Below are 21779 nucleotides of genomic sequence, written 5' to 3' on the forward strand. Positions count from 1 at the left end.
TCCATTTCTATTTTTTTTCTGTGAATTTATTGACCTTTATACTAAGAAATTTTAAGAAGATTATATTTTATTATTTTGTAATTTTCTTAAATGAAATATTTGTAGTTCACTATGTTTGTTTTTAACTATTTCATACTATTATGTGATACATAATGGTGGTTGAAAAATTATTCATTACAGTTTAAAAAAATATATACAATTGAATCATTTATGGTATACAATTTGATAATTTCCACGTCAATTCTCCTAATGAATTGTGTATAAATATATCAAAACTATTAGAACGAGAACCAATTGATATTCTGAATAATCATGACAGACCAAATACAAATTTACAATTTGATTAAAATAGGCATTGTAAAGCACTTTCATATCGACTTGGAGCATTATGATATCTGAATTCACTTTAGGGATGCTGAATCTGGTGATTTACCACTTCCTCCAAAACCGACGCATTCAAGAGAAAGGTCTCTGACAAAACCACCGTCTCCAAGACTGCTTAGACATGCGTTATCAATGACTCCTACAGATAGCCAACATTTAAGGAATTCTTGGCCAGAAAGTGGTAACACAGAAGAAGCACCTCCACTTCCGCCAAGATCACACAGTAAGTGTTAAAATTTTGATTTGATCTTAACTACGTTATATGAACATTCAAATGAATGTTGAAAAGATAGTTACCTAAATTCATGTAATGAAAATTATTTTTTTCAGCTCCAGATAAACGAGTACACAGCTTACCAAACGAAACGCCTCCAAACATTCCTAAGAGAGGTCAAAAGAAAACAACACAATCTATGTGCAGTGTAGAGTATCTTCCATTGGAAGATTCTGGTCAAGAAACTAACATTGTTACGTCAAACAACAGTCTTAGTACACATGTAGATAGTCACGATCTTCGTGACTCTGGGATAAGTATGACAGAACCTGCAATGAATAATTTTAATACTGCTAGCTATGAGGATTTTGATTTTCGAACACATCAAGCTGAAATGAATATCAATAACAGTCCAAGTCCAAAAGCAGAAAACGAAAATCCTCCTCCCATACCTCCAAAATCAACAATTTGTTCCTTAAATTCCAGTTTTGATTTAGGAGGAAGTCTGGAAAGGCCTAAGCGCCGCGAAGAACTGGATGTACAAAGTCCTGTTGAAGGTTATTCATGTCCTGGAATACACAATGAGAATGATACTTCGGAAAGTACTGAAAAAAATCCCGAATCCTAATTCGTAACGTTCGCGTAATTTTATTATATTCACTGTGATTTGTTTTTTTTTGTATGATTTAGTTATGCTCTGTAAGACACATAGAAGTTATTAGTTTCAATTTTATTGTACTCATTTACATGTTTTATTGAATTTGTTCTTGGGTAAAAAATTAATTTTAAACGAATAGTATTGATGATTTTATACCGATAGCATATGTTTTTAAAGATAAGATTATGGAAGCCATCCTGTCCCTAATCATATTTTTCACTTCATAAAAAATGGTTCTATACTGCATCACTACCGGTATTACTGCCCACAAAATTAATGTACGTACAGTAGGATGTAGTGCAATGTACGCTGTGTTATATCTTATTGGAATTTATTCCAATCTGAATATGATCATTATTTCTGTTGATTTCTCAAAAAACTAATTGTGAATTATTTTAAATTGCCGACACAAATTTCGATTTGTCAGTCGTGAATTCCTTAACAGTTATCTTATGACCGAAGTAAATGTTATATTCAATTTGGCCATTGGTTTTTCTAGTTAGTGTTGCCAAAACATCGATATTTCTTTCTGGATTATTCAGGCTAAATTTCTCGTTACTGTTTAGGTCTAAGTTAGAATTTTTGGAACTGTAGGTGATATTCATACCGAACACACTGTTCACACTACCACTACATCAACACTCACAATTACACTGTCTGACACAAGTTTCGATAACCAAGTTATCGTCTTCACAGACAGAAAGTGAACTAGAACTTATTAACTTGACTTACCTCTTTTATACTCTATTTTTTCAACAATAAACCTTCTCCCGCGAAAATTAATTCCAGTGAAAACCTCCTTGATGGGAATCTTCACATTTATTCCTTGACCACTAAATTATAGAGTGGGCTGTAAGTAATTGGCTTTCATTACATTTAGCAATTTCAATGCGTTGAAATTCAACAATTTTACATTATTAACATCTATGTCATGATTATGACCGGCAGCGTGATCGATTTTTCGGTTTGTCGATATTTTAAATGAGTTATGTGCTCTTTAAACCGGACAATAACGGATCTCTTAGTCTGCCTAATATACCTCCCGTCCAATCACCCCAGCTAATTTCATATATACATATATCATATATATATATTTCCAAATTTTGTATTTTATCCTTATGATTACCCAACAATTGTTTTAATGTGTTGTTGGATTTATAAAAAAAATTAAAACCCACTCTATTAAATATTCCTTCCAATCCCTTTGTATAAACAGGATTGAAAGGTAACAGAACAAATTTTTCTTGTTTTTCACTTTGAGTTTGGAAAATAGTGGTTTCACAGAGAGATTTCTTAAACGTATGACGATTAATTAATCTATTTACAATTCTTTTATCATAACCGTTGAGTACAGCTACATTTTCAAGGAAAATCTTTTCCTTATTGTATCTTCCGATGTTAAGTGGAAAGTGCGATGTACCAAGAAATGGAGACTGGCCACTTTATCTGGGATACAATGAAAAGAATTAGCCAGGATGTAACTGCACGTAGCGGTGTTTTTGCTTATTACATCAAATTCCAGCCTATTACTATTTCCAATTACTAAAGTATCTAAAAATGGTTACCGTCCATTATTTTCTATTTCATAGGTGAACTTTATAGATGGATATTTTGAATAGAGTTCCAAAATGAATTCGTCTACGATTTGCTTTTAAAAATGAGTTATGAACAGTTCAGCCATAAACGGCCTATCACCGTTTGTAGCATAAATGTTAATGTCGTAAAATTGTTAAAAAATGTATCAAAAATAAATTGTTAGATGCATTTGAAATCAGTGAAATTGCTGAATCTTAGAAAAGCTCAGTAAGGACAAAGGGCAATTTCTTACAGCCCACTCTATAGTTTAGTAGTCAAGGAATAAATGTTTCTTGCCAAGGAGTTTCAGTCTCTTAGTTTCGATAACTTGGTTATCGAAACGCGCGTTTTATTGTGAGTGGTGGTGTAGTGGTAGTGTAAAGAGTATGTTCACTATTACTTTTTTGGTAATTACGGTTGAAATTTCCATTAGTGTATCTAAATAACGTCACATTTCTGCCAATCACCACAATCTACAACATTGCAAAAACTATCACAACACATTTGTAATGAGTCGAGAATTATTTTGATGAAACTGTTTCAATTATTCTCTGGTATGCAATTTCAATTTCTGGTGATGTGTCTTATGAATGGGTAAATAGTAATGTTTTGAAAGCATCTCGATATTTTTGTTATTCAAAGTTTGCAGATTCCTAGACTGTTTGTTGGTATACTGTTAGCTCCTTGGTTTAGGTGTTTGTATCCTCACTATTAAGTATTATTTCTTGGCTGCTGATAGTAGTGCTGTTGTAAAGTCAAAATGTTCATTATAAATTGATTGGGATTTAAATTAGTTTTTCTATATTAGTGTGGATAATTATCCGACAGCTCGAGTCAGACATTGAATATTTAGTATAAGTAGATAGTTTTTTTGTTAGAATGTTGATGAGATTTTGTTGTGAAAGTTTTTAAACGAGAATCAACTGTATCAATAATTTTTCAGATAATGCGTAGGCTTCAACTGGAAAATGAACCATGCTTATCGATTACCTAATCTAATTAATAAAAACTGAACTGCCGTAATAGTATGCAGGTTTTTATAGTTTCTGTATTGAATCTTTTTGATATTTTACTTTATACGTTTCATAATGGTTGTGAATGAAATAAATTTCAAATTGGAAGTAGTTTTACAGAGCCAGGACTAAGAATATAATGTAGTGTATAAACTTTTTATTAGTATATTTATCCATTCCCTATTGAATATTCCTATAATGTATTTTTTATTGGCGTGAATCTTTCAAACATATTTTGTAATTTCTATTTTCATATTGTAGGCAAACCATTTTTAGATGATATAGAAAGTGTATTATAAACAATGGTAGTATAGACTACTCCACTTAATTAATTGTGCCAATTTTTATAATTTCCAAATCCAGAACTATTGAACTTTCCTGAATCATGGTCTATTTATAATTGTTAAGATCAATATATTCATCAAGCTCAACTTTTAATCATAGGTATCTAGAAAACATTTGTATACACAGATAAAATCTGTCAAATTCTAACTGAACTAAATATAATTATTTTAATGACAGTTTACATGAAAATAAATAAATATCAATGTAATATGGACAATCCACAAATTCATTTAGGTAATAATCAACGATTTTAATATATTTAAAGAACTTTCCACTCGAACATTCTGTACTGCCAAAAATAAATTCTATAAATTTGTAAAAATTCACTCACTTCGAATACAATTAGTGAATTGAAGGTTGTGTGCTACAACATAGGTTTATATTTATTCATTGGCATTTTTTGGCGAATAAAAAGGATGGTCTAACACCAGGATTGGTAGAAACCTATAAAGCAAAATGCATGTTTACGATTAATTTACAAATTCCTTGTAATCGTGAAAATATTCAATTGACGGTTAGACCTAATCAAGCTGTTCATTTTTTTATGTAAAAGTCTGATCCGGGGATATTAAGTATCTTCAATAATTGGTCTATCGCAATCTAATATTGTAAACACTTAAGTAGTAAGTATGATCGAAGTATGATCGAAAAAAAGGCATTTTTTATATATCAGTACACAGCTCTTTTCTTATCTAGAATACGTTTAAGCGATCAATTTGACTTCCTTTAGAGGCAGCTAATTATAAGAAATTGAATACTCAAATAATTGGCATTGATATTATACATTTTATATATTTTCAAATTAAGCTGTTCTCGTACTACGCATAGAATTTTAATATATCTTTTCATTATAAAAGTCCATGGATTTAGAAAGTATTAGTATGTAAATTAAAATGTTAGCTTAATCTAACTAAAACAATTTGAAATTACCTTAAGCAGTTTCTTATGGTAGATCATAGATGAATCTTTAGCTACAAGTGCAGGTCATCTGTTGGACCAAAGAATTGAAACTATCAAGCTGTTTCTTACAATAAGATTAAAGAAATATATTTTTAAGATAGTTTTGCCATACTATTTCTAAAATAAACCCAAGCATGTGTCCATTTGTTGTAAAATATATTATCAACTACATTTTCTGGTGCCTTTTCTATAACCAATGTTTACGAACGAACGAACTAATACACATGATTTTTATGTTCATTACTAATATTTGAATAAATATTTGTCTAAGTTGTCAACTTCAAATATAATTTTGAAAAGGCAGAAATAGTGCCGAAATGTAACAATATATTTTATATAAACATGGTTTTCAGTAAATTGGACTTAGAATCGAAAAAATTCTTCCCTCTAGGTCGTTTTTACTACTATCCATTTCCCCCTTCAATCTTTCATATGTTGTAGTTATATATTTATGTTGACTATTACAAATCAATTTCTCCAACTGTGAGTCCCCTCTAGATTAATTTTATTTCTTTGATTTCCTCTTATACATTGATTTTCCTCTTTCACTATTGTACATATTCTTAAAAACTTCCGTTTTACTTTCATTGGTCTTATAGCATAGAGAACTGTTATCTCATCATGGTTTCTAAACTAATGTATTTGGTTTCTACCTTTTATATATTACAGTATCTACTTGTTTACCAGCTCGGTTGTTAAGTAGGGCTGGGCAATTATCAAAAAATATAATCGATTATCGATTATTTTCGATTAAGTAATCGAAAATCGGAAATAAAGCTTCAAAAGAACGATTGTGGTTTGATTCCTACAAAAAACAAGATAAAGAGCGAGTATACCACTAGGAACATACAGAAGACATTATTGTTTGATTCCCAATAAAAACAAACCATATAATGAACCTACAGAAGATATTTGGTTAGTAAGATTCTGATATTGAATTATGTTGAAATAATAATTCAGAAAATAAATTTTTTAATCGTTAAATTGATTATTATATTATTTTAACGACTGTACGAAAAATAGTGTGTATGCCATAGCCGCGAAACTTTTTAACGACCTCAAGATTATCTTATCTCGGCCGCAAGCGGTCTCGGCGTTCTTTCGGTACGTTAAAAAGATATTTCGCGGCCTAAGCATACAAATAACTATTTCAGTCTTTTACTTTGTAATAAAGCCACTTAAAAACTCTTTTAAATTTAATTAAACTGTACCAAAACCATTATTCATTTTTGAGAATGAAAATAGGCAAGAAACATTGTATTTTATAAAACCAAATTCTCACAGGATGTTGTCCACAAGCTCCACCTTACGCAACAATCTCTTTTGTATATTATTAATTAAAAGTTATAATTTGTCACTAGCTCTTATTGGGCTTGTTTCAAAATAAACTCTTTAGTTTTAGATTTAGGCTAGCAAGTTTCAGTTTCATCGTATTCATCTACCAATCTTTTATCTAATTTCAAAGAAATAGGTAGAATGGTAGATCCCGTTACATAATTTTCTCCAGACAGAGTTTCTGAAATGTTTTGAATTGGAGTTAGTAATTCTAGTAGTAGTAAAGTCAGCGTTTAGTATCAGCTTTTAGTAATGTCCATTATTATAGGTTTGTAAAAAATTTAGAGATTTACTTACTTAAATGTTATATATCTAATTATCAATATGTAGGTATTTGGTTAAAGAGATTAATTAAAAGGGAGTGGACTCAAACTTAATTTTATGTAATTGATTAATATAATCAATAATTGTGATCCATTTAATACAATGTGGGCCAAAGAGATCGAGAACTCCCACCAAAATAAAACTAAACAATAGAAATATTTCTTATTATTCTTTTCTCAGAGAGAGTATTCTTAATAGGTAAGTTTCTGCAAAGAAAAAAAAAAGAAGTTGACGATGTCAAGTTTTGGATCTAGTATACCTACAGAACAGAATATTGAGTTACAGGTTACATGACCACAAAAAAGTACAAAAGTGTGAAAATTATGAAAAAGAATCCATCTTTGATAAATTGATTATTCTCGATTAATCGAGTATTTCCGATTAATTAAGTACCAACAGGACCTGACACTATTCGCTCGTATACTCCTACATACACATTATCATCATGTAAGTTTGTTATAGTATTATCAGGAACTAGTATTGGAAGTTACTCTAGTCGGCATACGAACCTATTGTATCACATCATATGCACGTAACATGTTTTTCAAAATCTTTGAGTACTCACTATCATCTTTCAAGCGTATATTTACATCCTCCATGATAATAATAGATTTGTATCTTGTGTATAACTTATCCACGATATTCTGTAGCTGGTCCACAAATATATCTAATTTGCCTTTACTGGTTGATCCGTATATGGCTAACAAGGCACAATGTCTGTGTTTTATTTCAGCAGCGCAGAATTCCGCATGGAAAGGTTCACAAAATTCACTAATATCAATAGATGAGATGTGAATATGGCTACCCCACCATATAATTTTCTAGAAAATCTACAGTAACTAGATACTAATGAGTAACTTCTCAATTTGATACTCTCTAAACTATCTATATCGAGCCAATGCTCATTAATGCAGAGTATATCAAATTGATACTAGTTCAAGAATACAGTCAAATTATTTACTTTATTTAGACATTTAGACCGAGTACTCATATTTTCCAAAAAGCATCTTATCCATGGACATATAATTGTCTTCATAAAAAGTTTGTATCAACACGTGAACTGGGTGTGGCATTTCCCTGTCCTTTTTAAGAATGCTGTCCACTGCGTTGACAGTCACCGAAATTTTGAATTATGAATAAGCACTAGATTGACCCGAATTTAGTTTCACAACAATAACATTGGGTTAATAATTTTTCAAATAATCCTTCAAATCATTTGGGTCTACTTCGGGTTCAAAATTCGTCACATGATAATGTCTATGACTGTTTATAAAGCATACTACTGCCTTCAATGGGCATCGCTATTTTTCAGATTAACTACATCATGACAAAACCTGTACTTCATTATGTAGTGTACTTCTTGTAGCATTAGTTGTTACTGGCTGATTCTTCCTGGGATTATTACATTTTATAACTAAAGAATCATCATTTTCTGATAGGGTAGAAGGTATGGTAGGGGTTGTGATGGATTTTTCGGTAACTCTACATTTGATTGCGAAGGAACTGCTTCGATGGTAATAATTATAAATAAAGATAGTTGATTCTTAAGACAATTTATGGTAAAATCTTGTTTTTTAATAGCAACTTCCTGATTTTTAATTATCATATCTTTTTGCTTTATTATCTCTTCTAGGTATTTAATAGTGATCTTGTCTGGCAGTCCACCCAATTCGTGATCTGATTTCGTATATTTTACTTCTTTAATCTTTTTCTCTATATCTACACACCAAATCACTGTTCCATCACTCATATGTTTCATGTTCTTTACGTCTTTTAGGCAACCATAGTGCGATAAAGTACTAAATTTTGTACACCGAGATGCTTAATTTATTTTTTTCACATTTTCCCTACATCTAGTACTTCTAGTACTAGAGTCCTGTAGTACTTCAACATCCGGGTTCGAAATAATTAATTATTCTTATCATTATAAACAGAATGTTTTTTATACTTACAGTTGGATGGTTTATATCACTTAACTAAGTTTTTTGATGTTCCCACAATTGCACAAATGAGCTAAATAATTATTAACACATTGCTCTCAAGAAGGAAAATTTTTTCACAAAAATACCGAGTCAAATATCTGATTTCCATGGAATTATTTGTCTGGTAGTATTAAATCAATCTATAGACTTTATTTCTACCAAAATCTTCAATGATTTTAGCTAAATCAACGTAAATGGACACAAGCTAACTTCTTTTAAAGTCCTTTAAGATCGAAAATGTAGTTTACTAATAGGAATATAAATCATTTTCTTAAAAAGTAATAACTGCAATGTATTTGTAAAAATGTTTGTACAACTATTATGCTTTGTTCAAAGTTAGAGGTTTCTAAAATAATGTATGTAAAGTACACAAGATGATATTCTATAGCAAAAAACACCTTAGCTACTATAATGTTCAATTTAGTCAGGAAAAATAAATCTGAATAAAATAACTTTTCAATTTGTAAAATTTGAGTAAAATAGTATTTTTTCAAACACTCACTACCTTAATTTCTTTATATTATATTTATAGTAATCGCTTGTTATTTTGTCAATCAACGTGTTGAGAAATTGCAGACTTTTTATTGTACTACAAATTTTTAAGAACAAATATGAATGAATAATAGTTCTATTTTTAAAAATTAATGCAAACTAAAAAAAATTTGCTTTGTCTATAAAATTTTGTAGAATCACAAATCCTTAAGAATTTTGTCAATTTGTGTTAAGAATGTAAAGGTATTTGGTATTACATGGAAAACATTTGCTAAATCATTGATTGACCCTTTTTTTAAACTTTACCTAGTATGATTTTTATTATTCTTGATAATATTATTATTATTATTCTGAATAGCACCTTATGAGGGTTTGTTTTATAATTAAATATTCTGTTTTACCTTTTTGCATTTCACTGTTTCTTTATGTTCATTTTGGATTACAATATATCATTACTATTATAATTTGCTTTCATCCAATTTTTTTAGTTATTTTACATTTTTGAATTTGTCAGTCCCATATTAATATATAAGAAGTAGATTTAATCAGAACTACCTAACACACTAGCCAATACAATTGATAATTCTTATGATTCCGTAGATTATTTTCTAATGTGCTTTACTGACTACTAAATGTTTACTTTGTGTCTGTGTTTAATATTTGTTAGTTTCATTTGAAGCTAAAATTGTAATTTCTTCAATACATTGTAGTTTTTCTCCATTAATAAGAAAAAACATTGTAACAACTGAAGGCCATTTTTTGATTTGATACAGACCAAATAACATCGAATTTTTCAGTATGTGTAAAACTGGTGCTATTTTTTTCGACTTACCAGAAACTACTATTGTTTTATATACCATATTAAATGTATGTACTGTATATATATATTTATATATATATATATATATATATATATATATATATATATATATATATATATATAAACTGTGAATTATTTGAAGTAGTCTAGTCTTTGTAAAACCTGCTGTTTCAGTATTGATAAAATATGCCAATGTTATATATACTCTTTATTATTTTAAATTCAATTGATTTACTGGAGTACTTAGAAAAAATAACATTACATAATTATGATGTAACAGCTGATGTCGACCATTCATAAAAAATCTATCAGTTTTTATTAACTATTTTGGAAAATTTATCCAATAGAACCATTGGAATTGTGAATACCGCAATTGGTGATTTTGCTTCAAAATTAAAAATTTTCTATCGAAAAAAAAAAAAAAAATTATTTCACGTTGATAAGAATAAAACTTGGAGAATCGAACTATTTAATGATCAAATTATAAGCTATACCGTCATGAAGAATTTGTAGTGCAACTTTTTCTTATATGTACTAATAAAGTTACCATAACCATGTTACCGAATCAAGATTTTAAATATCCTTAATGATTCCAATGTATCATTTTTTAACGGAAACCTTGCAGAATTACCAGAAACAATACTTTCTTTTCCTTATGCAAAAATGCAGATTCCCAGATTCCTTACAATCCACATAATCGCACCGAAACGATCCAAAAACCTCATTAAATTCACATACAAAAATAAGAATAAATGAGTTGATACTTTCAAACGCATATGCATGAGTTACTGTTATTATTTTACATTTGAAATTATATAGTTTCTTGAAATTAAATAAATAGGTGATTTTATATATAAACTGAAGCAGCAGATTACAGCGTTAAAAATTGTAGCAAGTTTCTAGTAATACATTTTTGATAAATAATATGGATTTTATTTTAAATAAATTACAAAATTTACTTGAATTTGATTTATTCAGTCCAAATGTATGAAAACAAAGTACAATAATTGTTTTAAATTGAAGTGCAATATTAGAAAGCGGAAGAAATAGAAAGTTGAATGGAAAAAGTTGCATATTTTGCAAGTTTTCATTGATTCAAAATTTTTGAGATGCTAGGTGTGTATGATTTGCTTAGAAAAATTTGCAGATTTGCGAGTTTTATAAATACTTTGTTTTAATTTAAATTTTCACATTACCTTCCTAGCTTTCGAATACCAGTTAAGATGTTGTGATGAGCTTTTTATTCATACTGACTTGGAATGTGTGTTGCCTCTTTAAAATAAGTAGGAGGCATTCAGTGGAATATTTTTCATTTTGCTTTTAATAGATTTCCCTTTTGTCCGATACTTAATGAAATTTTTAAAAAATATAAAAGCAAACAAAACGCATGAGCGATATTATATTGACTGCGGAATCTTCAGATAATATGAGTCTAATATATTTTTATTCATTAAAAAATTTATTTTGACTCACCAACACTATGTATACTAATTTTTTTAATCATGTGGTCAATGGTTCTTTTACAATAATTTCTGATCTAATATCAATCCTAAATAAAAAATGTACCTAGCTCTTTATTTTTTTTGTAAATTTATAGAAGAAAATTTCATGGGAAAAAAATATTAAAAGAATATAATAAAAAAATATATTTATAAAATAAAATGAACATTCTAGAAATAGAAACCAAAATAATATTTTCTTCTCAAAGTGAATCCCTTATAAAAATTTGGATAAAATAAACAGTTTATGGGGAAGTTAATTCAAATCTCACTTTCTCCTGTCAATTGGTAGTGATGCTTTCTTAGTTTGGAAAATCTATAACGTTCTTGTTCCAATTTTTTTTCTAATTCCAACACTTGTACCTGTGACTCCATCTCAAGTCGCTTTGTTTCATAGAGGGTAAAGTTTGAAACATCCATATCCTCTATAAAAAACATGTATACTTAATGTTTAGTAGCCATGACCTGTACAACCGTTTTAAGGTGTATCTATAAAAGGAAACTTCTATCATATAAATTGACTATTGTACATGAACTAACTGATGATTAATGGAAGAATGGTAATTTGCTATTTTTTTGAAATCATTTAATTTACATTGGGAGAGGAGGGATCATGGATGAGATATGTTGAGTATAATATAATCAGAACCCTCAAAAAGTGATCATATAAGTAGGAGATTTACCTTCAATGGAATATATGTAGTTGTACTAGACAGAGTATTGCCAAAAACTATGTGGAGAACATTTTGATCATTTATATCAATGTACTTTACCTGATTCGTCGATAAGTTGACTACAATCTTTAACTGAAGCTAGAACAGCTCCAGTTGCTTCGCTAACATTTTTAGACGCCTGAGTCAATTCTTGTAAATTTTGACTATTTCTGTCTGCTTTAACTCGACTGGCTACAACTAATTGGGCTGTAGTTGTGGCAATTTCATGAGCTGCTACTACTAATTGTTCCAATTTTCCATTCGATTGAACAACTTCATCTATAGCCACTCTGAAAATATTATTAATGATTTTCAATATCCAATTTGGATCAGTCATTTCCAAGTGAAATAATATAAAATTACTATAAACAAAAGATAATGAAGTTTTTTATTTGTTGTAATTGTCAGTTATGGATATTTATCAAAGGTTACAGAAATTCACATTTGGCTAATTTAAGATTATATATTATAGGCTTTATGAAACAAAAATATAATAAATAACAATTTAATAAACAAAAAAATTAGAATTATATTTTAAACTAAATGGTCAGGAAATGATATTTGTATACTTAACAACTTAAATCTTATTATTTATCAAAATAGCGATAAATTTTTTAATATTTCTCAATAGATTATGAGAACATAAACAAATGAGAAAGACTAAACGCGTTCATAGTAACATATGTAGGAGTAACCTAAATAAAATATAAGAAACGAATTTTGAAACAAAATTGAAACACTTTTAATGTAAAAAATTAGTTAATTTCAATTAACAGCAAAAATTAAATAAAGAAAGCATTAATTATGTTTAATACTTACCTTGTACCCTAGTATCATTGGTAATTATATTAAAAAAATCATGCAACTTACATTAAACATTTTGCAGCAAGTGCTACTGCTTTAGCAGCTGATGTAAATCCATCTGTCCATTGGTGATTCCTTTTGTAAAACTCATTTGCACTAGCTGTTCCCTACAAAAGCAACTATTGAAAACCATGAAAACACCACTAAATAAATGAACATTTGCAACATTATGAAATATCTATGTTAATAGCCAAATTTATAAAAAAAGCATTCCATTCTAGTCCAAATATGTCCAAATATTTAATAAATATATAAAGCGGTCTAAAATTGTTCTAGAATCAATAAAACAAAAAAATATATACCCGAAAACGGAATAATGAGGTAGATACAAACCTTCAAAGGGGAGAATTGAAACACTTGTAAAATGATTTTTATTGTGGAGTTCATATTCCATGAGTTTTTATATGAGACGAGACCTTTTTTATTTATTTAAATCGAAAACGGTAATATCTATAATATTACAACAGCATTGTTTGGTGTAAGGAAACAATCTTAAAAATAATTTCTTCAAATTATTTGAGAAAATGTGTTAATAACCCTCATTTATCCTCCAAAACTAAGTAACTTTTATTCATTTGAAGAGGGGTAAATGATGATATGAAATGAATTAACCTCATAATCGTTTCCAAAATATGAGCTTCCTAATCAAAACAGTTTCGTAATTATTTATTTAAAGAGTTTGTATTGGCATTAGGGCAAATATTCTAAATTGAATTTTTTGTGGTCAATCCTCAAATCGAGCAAATATACATACCCGGCCTTGAGCAACAATTTCAGCTTGTAATAATTTCGATTTGTTAACCAAAATTCTAATAGTTCGCATCAATTTGGTACAAGAATCTAATATCTTTTCATTGACTTTTAATTTTATACCAGAATCGGTAGCCCGTGAATTAGTCAACATATCCTAAAAATTATGAAGATTGAAAACAATAGAATTATCAATTTTGTGAAAATAAATACCTGAATTCGATTAGCAGCTTCTTCGATAGCCTTGTCCATTTCTGTCATTTCACTTTCAAGCATGTTAACTAGAGTATCTTCTTTTTCTCCAAGAATAGATATATCTATATTATCTGCTGAAGCATTTAATTCTCCTATTTTTTCTTTGGCTTCTTTAACTATTGCTTTGGGGTTTTTGTTATATTTTAAAGCTTCAAGGATGTTTAAAATTATAGCACCTAACTCTTTACACATATCAGCTACCTCTGAAAATGATCATTTTTACTCTATAAAGATCAATTATGATAAAATGGAAAGTTTTAAGAAATATGGAATGATGAACTGTGTGTATTATCTTAAGAACTACTGTATAGAAATACTCTTGAACAATCTGTAAATTCAAAAACATCACATATCCAATGTGATACCTCTAGGTAGTGCGTTCTTTATTTTGGGCGAGGGAGAGCTTTTAAAGAAAATTTATTATTGTATTAAACAAAAATAGAAGTCACAAATTAATTTATTGATAGAATTATTATGAACTTACTTTCACCAAATGAAATGTCAGGACTTGTATTGCACACTGCTTTGCCTTGTAATATATAATTTACATGCTTGTGAGTAATTTTATTTGCAACAGTAATAATACTAGCATAATCGTCTTCTGCAATATTTGAACAGTACTCTAAAGAGCTAATACAACCTTTTGATAAACGTTTAAAATAATCTGTCGAGCAGATAACTATTGTTAAAGCAGGGTTGTCAACTTCTTGGATGGCATGTCTCATCATATCTTCAAGACTTTCTAATGATTTTAATACAACATTTGTCAAACAATTCCGAGACTGGTTTCGTTCTAAAATGAATAAGAAGCAAGCCTAAATTTTATAAACATTATAAATTAAATTAAAAGTTAAATTATATAATATATATATATATATATATATATATATATATATATATATATATATATATATAATTTTATTATTAATATTATTATTATATTATTAATAAATTATTATAATAATAATCACAAAACCTGAATTTTCATAATAAATGGCTATAATTACATATTTGAATATAACTTTTAATTCAAAACAAATTCATAACATTTTTCTGAATTTTGAAAAATAAATTTCTTATTTCTTAGACCTTTTGATATGTTTATCTTCTTAATTTTAGGTCTCTTCTATTTTAAAATTAGTTTTTTTTATAGTTTTTAAAAGAATGATATATTTTGACGTTTCGACTATTCTTCAAGTCTTTATCAAAACATGATATTGACACTGACAATTTGCGTATTTATATTGATCAATACATCACCTACATCATGAATATCGAAATAAGAATAAAGTCAAACTAGGATTTTGTTCCAATAAGAAAAATTAATTTTTCCCTAGTCTTTACATCTCAAATATATAGCAGTAGCCAATTGAATTATTTGTAGTTTTATTAGAATTTACAAAAGAGTTATAAATTTTACTTAAATTATTTAGGTCATTTTTATCAATTATAGCTTTTGCATTCTTATGAATGTGGACAATTTCTAAAAATTCTCTTTTTCATGTATTAGATTCCGTTTCAAGAATTTTTGAATCTTTATAATTGAATTTATGTTTTTTTTTGATATTTAATGGTTCGTTAGAAACTTTTATACTTATACCTAACCTAACTATCAGTTAATTTTTCGACCCAATTTGATTTTATTTCATTTGTAATATTATCACTAATTTAAAAAATTTAATTCAAAACAAATACTATGTCAAAAACACAGGGGATTTCAAAGAAAAAGTATAAAATCAATATAAATATCTACGCAAATTGACAGTGTCAATATTATATTTTGATAAAGACTTAAAAAAAAAATCGAAAAGTCAATTTTATATATCTTTCAAAACCTAAAATCAAGAAGATTTAGAAACATAAACATATCAAAAAGTCCAATGCTTCTTTAGATCAAATAACCAATTTTTTAGAAGATTTAGAAAATGCCATTATGTTTGCTAACTCAGGAGTTTTACATACTTCAATAATGCCGATTAACGAACTATTGTAACTAGTAGATCATTTAAGTAAAATCTATGGAGAAAACAAAATCATTAGATTCAAAAATCTCTTTTATTTTTATGAATTTGCCTGTATACAAACGTAATCAAAGAAACTAATATAATCTTTGCAATACATTTACCTATCTCAAAAAATGATAATTACCAAACCTTTCATCTTATTAGCTTCCCCTATCATAATTCCATGATTATTCCTGAAAAATGTTTTTTGATACCTGGTACAAGCAGCCACCAGAATGAGGAAATTCTGTGCCCGAAGCTGAACAGCCTCTACTTGTGCCAAAATCATGAAGACATCAGTGCAGACCCTTGCGTCATCCCCTTATTGAAAGCCGAAAAACAGACCTGTCAAGCGAGCCCAGAAGTTTTGACCAGTTCGCTGATTGAAAGAATCGACGAAAAGCTTATACTAGCATCACCACCATCCCAGTCAAAATCGGATTAAACTGCGATGAGACACATACTATTGTTTAAACGAAATATTCAATCAAATCAAAATTCCTACAGGCTGTCAAGCCAGTGCTGAAAATTCCACATTCAGTAATACCATTGTATAAAGAATAAGATAGTAGGTTAACCTTATGAAGATATCATACACAGCATGTCTTTTCTTACTGTACGCGTTTCCTTAGCTTTGGTTGCCGAATGACCCCAATAACAGATGGCGCCAAAATTAATTAAAATATTATATTCAACCATTAAGCTCTATTGCAAAGTTTCTTATTTTGGGTGACCATAGCAAAGTTTTAATTTGAGTTCATTATTGTATTGTGTTCGTTGTGTTATTGTTGAGTTTCGTTGGTTGTGCATTTGGATTATTTTTTTATTTGAGAATCTTTGAATTTGGATATATATTTCATTTTTAAGGTAAGTGGATATATTATTACAATTAATATATAGCTTACAATTTCGAAAAAAATTCAAATTCATATTATTTCAGTCATCAAAGGAAAGTAAATATATTTTATATACCTTTGTGCAAGGATCGTTCTTTCTATCCCAAATTTAAGTGATTAACAGATTAATGGAAAATTATTTGTTTCATTTGCTAGTGCTACACGAACTCATTACAAAAATCTTTTTTTTAAACATTGAAATTGGTGACAAATAATTAATAATGAGATTAAATTCGAGATGAATACATAACATTATTAGAAACATGATATTTCAAAATACGCCCTATCTATCAATGTACTGTCGGTTCGAATTTCAAAGATAAAGAAAACTTCACTTTTAGTTGGGATCTTTCTAAAAAAATTTAGTTGTTAAAAATAGTGCTGTTTATTTCAGATGACATTAAGCTAAGGGTCATTTTTATGAAAAACGAGCGTAAAAGTAACTAGATGGCATGCAAAATTGCCTCAAATGGTTTTAACATTGTCACTGTTCTACTATCCTATTCTTTATACAATGGTAATACTCAAGAAATAACCCTCTGATACTTCCAAAATTTGATTGGAAATCCTCTGCAACAGAAAAATATACAAAATAACCCATTAAATTAGAAACAATCAACCTTCAATCAATCAAAGAAACTCCAAGCTAAATTAACGGGACCAATACAAAATCAAACAGTACACCCCGCAATATGGAACATCTACTATTCATTGTATTAGCCATAGAAACTTAGGTAACAACCCCTTTGATGGTGTCATTCTAACTAAAGGGGGGAGGAGTTATGTGGAGTTATTTTGCGCACATTATATAAAAATATCTGTGTCAGCTTTTAATGATAGAAGAACCTTATATTATTATTATTATTATTCGTAACTCTAAATTTGTTACCTTGAATTTTACATTAAATGAATTTCGTTTTTAAAAAGATATTTCTTGTATAAAATATCTTATCTAGCTTCTCTTCGTTATAGAACAAAAACAAAATAAATTCATCTAGATCTGGTGAAAGACGTCAGAAGTTAGCAAAAACATTCAGTCAAGAAACATCCAGCATAAGAAAAAAATCTCTTTCACAATGCACCATAAAATTGTTACATATTGATAAAAGACATAAGTAACGCAATTCCTAGGATTCTGAAATATTTATAAAATAAGTAATATAAACTAACTATGAAGTTTACATAGATCAACATAGAAATTTCCTATGGTCACAGTCTGAATTGAAATCAAACCCTTGACCATACAAATTATTATTTTATGAATAGTTTCCTTATACTACTACAGAATTTTAATTTTTCAAATATCATACAAGATTTACCTTCAGATAATTTATGTTCTAAATCCAATATTTTGTAGAACATCTGCTCAGATGTTTTCTTAAGTTCTTCATTTTCTAGAGACATGAAAGTTAAATCATTTCTAACTTCATCTCTTTCATAATAAGCCTCTATCAAAATTTGATCGAGCATCTATAAAATTTATGTAAATATTCGGGTTAAATTTAAAACATGAATTTAGTTACAAGTTATAATAATTCACATAAAAATTAGCTTCATTATAATGGAACATTATATTGCAGTAACTGGAACCATAAATTTACTTACTTGTGTTTCTATCATAAAAAGTTGTTTATCTTGTTGCAATGTAGAAATCTCAACACATTTTTGTTCAAAATCTTCTTGTAACTTTTTGTTCTTCATTTCTAATTTATGTAAATTTTTAAGAGCATCTACTAATTTCCTTTCTATGCCAGCTTTCTAAAAAAGAATAAAATACACAATGAAATAAAATATATATTCAACACATGTAACATTAACTATCCTCCATGCAGATATAACTAAAAGTTCCTTCAAATATAAATTAATTAAATCAATATAATGAGGTAGATACAGAAGAAGATATAAAACGTATATATAAATTATAATCTCTACTGAGAACATTTTATAAGATCCATTAACACCAAAAGTATAATAAACAAAACATAAAATAGTGGAATTCAAGAAAATTGCAGACTATTCCATAACAATACTCAACTTATTTAGAGGTTCCACAAAGAGCGCACATATAAAAATTTAAAATTTTGAAAAAAATTTAATATCTAAAAGTAACACTAAAATTGTAGAATTCAAAAACTGAAGAAAACAAAACAAAACAACAAAAAAAGGAAAATAACTAAAGAGCCAATGAAAATAAACGTAGTGGATCAGTGCTATGGAAATATATCAATAGATAGAAATAAAACTGCAATAAGTAACTGAATGGAAGATTTGTCATGAGAAATTATAAGCTAAATTTTAGATTTCGTTATTACAGGTTATGACTGAACAAGTGAACAATTTCGATAGAAGAAACTTCTCTATTAGTAAAGATAAACCACAATTATTCCTTCAAAAGTACTCGCAATTAAATGAAAACTTCTATAGTGAATAATGAATGTGGAATAGGATACTTACCTCTCGAATTTTTTGAATGTGTTCATCTCTCAGTTTAATATATAGCTGCTTAATTCGAAGGAATTTTTCGTTTTTGTCTTTTTCTAAAAATGTATTAGAAAGAGTTTTTAAATGTTTCTGTACAAAGCTGTTTGCTGAAATAATACAATTGAGTGGTATAACAATCAGTTTTCGTGGATCTGACTTGCGCATTTCGAACAGTATAAACTTTCATGACTGCAGTTACAAATCAGTCAGTTGCTTTTATAACTGACTGAAATTGACGAACGTTTAAAGGATAACGAATAGTTTGAATAGTAAAAAATTCTTGGTAAAAATTACTTTTTAATTTTAATAACACCAGATTTCAACAGAAACTTTAAAAAATACTTATAAATTATAAAAAAATGAAATTTAGAGAATTCAATTAATTTTACTTACGTCCAGAATCTTCAAATTGTTCCATAACAAATGATTGTTGAAATAGATTTTCTTTTGAATGGCGTTCTTGTGCTAGTTCGCTTTTTTTAGTAGCAAGTTTAATCTTTAATTCTGCTACTTTATCTTTCAATTTGGTTACTTCCTTTACATAATTTACCATAAAATCATTTATTTCACGTCTATAACACATATGTCAATGAATAAATATTCCGTTACTATGAAAATGTAATAGATGTGATTAGAGGGAATCTACCATATTAGCGAAATTTATTAATTGGAGGAGAAAGAGCGCGAAAGTGTAGTCACGTGTTAATTAACCGATGTTCAGCTTCGTACGTTGTGTCATAAAAATTAAGCGTTGAAAACTGACTCCATTATTTTTAATCTATGGTGACTACTTGGTTATTTTGATGGTCGTATTCCGTATTACATTTATTCATGTTTTTATCTATTCATCTCTGGCTAAACTACATGCAATAAATTAAGTAGAAAATGTCATAAGCAATTTTGAAACAATAAAATTCGTTCCTAAATCAAAGAATTTGTCCTGACATCTCAACATTAAGGATGCATGGTCAGCATCATAGATAAAGAGTTGAAAATTATCCATGACGAACTTTCAGTGTATTAATTTTTTATATTACTTGAAGAAATTATGTAATTCATGTGGCATCAAAGAATCTTAACAATTTTTAATATAAATATTAATGAGCACACTAAAAAGATATTCTACTCGCCAAACATAATCTAATTGACCATTATAAAAAAAATTGTAAATCCTATATAATTAAATATTTTTACAGTAATAGCTCAAATTGTATTGGCACTTACATCTCGTACTAGTTATATTACCAGGAAGCGGATGAAATTACCTTAATAATTCAACTTGTGATCTCAAAGACTTTCTTTCTTTCTTCATTTCATCTTCAGCGGATAAAACCACAACATTTTCACGTGATTGTGGATTAAGGATACCTGTTTTCTCTGCGGTATCAATGGATATTTCTTCATTGTGAGATTCTTGTGATACAATTACTTCTTCCTCCATTTCACTCGTTTTAATTTCGTCCATAATTTATAGGATTGTGTCAAAAATTTGTTACCTTTAATCTAATATTTCACAATTGATACGTTCGTTCAAATGAATATTTTACTGAAAATTTATAGTGCTTACTTTCAAATATAGTTAGTAAAACGATAGTTGTGACATTGTTCAAATGATTGCCAACCTAAAGAAATAATATTCACTTTTTGTATAAATTTTTACACTGGTGGCAATGAGAATCAACCAATCGGAACTGCTGAATACATAGGATACATTTTCGCATTTCGAGGTTATGTCTTTGACGTCACCTATATTGGTGGGTTTATTGTGCTTTTTGCTGTCTTTTTTGTATTTAAAGACATTTTCAAACATGTATTGTAGCTTACTTAGTTTTCATAGATTTTTTTATTTACTTTAGTGAAGGTAAGTTGAAGTTTTTTAAATCCTTTGATTTATTGATAAGCATATGCTGGTTTTTCATTATATTATGAGAATAAGTATCAAAGAGAGGTTCACAAATTGGAAAAACAGCCAAAAAGCAATCAAGCTATTCTAAAAGAAAATTATTAACTTTAGATAACTTAAATAAAGCAAAATTAATATAAAACTGTAGAAAGTTCATGACAAAATACTGTTTTGGGAGAGCTAATTTGTAGTTTGGTCTTATCACAACCTACGAATACTAACAGGAGTCCCGAGGGGGTACTGCCTTAATGGACACTTGACTTAGCAGATAATGCGGCGAGCAGATTCTGCTACGCAGAGGACGAAACCTCTA

The 21779-nt window shown here is 28.5% G+C and overlaps 2 protein-coding genes across 2 annotated transcripts in view; one reads left to right on the forward strand and one right to left on the reverse strand.

The window, feature by feature from the left end:
- The window catches only part of LOC130451673 (dedicator of cytokinesis protein 3), a 75713-nt gene extending 64690 nt beyond the window's left edge, over positions 1 to 11023 (forward strand). Inside the window, exons 26-27 of the mRNA XM_056790845.1 lie at positions 411 to 607; positions 715 to 11023. Of these exons, the coding sequence (XP_056646823.1) occupies positions 411 to 607; positions 715 to 1226 (709 nt within the window). The 3' untranslated portion in view covers positions 1227 to 11023. The remainder of the gene's footprint in view (positions 1 to 410; positions 608 to 714) is intronic.
- Positions 11024 to 11735: 712 nt separating this feature from the next.
- LOC130451836 (huntingtin-interacting protein 1-like) lies at positions 11736 to 21028 on the reverse strand. Its single transcript, XM_056791142.1, has 11 exons — positions 20829 to 21028; positions 19957 to 20135; positions 19537 to 19619; positions 18688 to 18840; positions 18402 to 18552; positions 14668 to 14976; positions 14142 to 14386; positions 13933 to 14085; positions 13185 to 13285; positions 12375 to 12604; positions 11736 to 12026 (listed from the first exon to the last, which is right to left on the reverse strand). The coding sequence occupies exons 1-11, from the start codon at positions 21026 to 21028 to the stop codon at positions 11863 to 11865; spliced, it is 1968 nt and encodes a 655-aa protein (XP_056647120.1). The 3' UTR covers positions 11736 to 11862.
- Positions 21029 to 21779: the final 751 nt, after the last annotated feature.

This window comes from Diorhabda sublineata, chromosome X (assembly GCF_026230105.1).
Source record: "Diorhabda sublineata isolate icDioSubl1.1 chromosome X, icDioSubl1.1, whole genome shotgun sequence".
NCBI lineage: Eukaryota > Metazoa > Arthropoda > Insecta > Coleoptera > Chrysomelidae > Diorhabda > Diorhabda sublineata.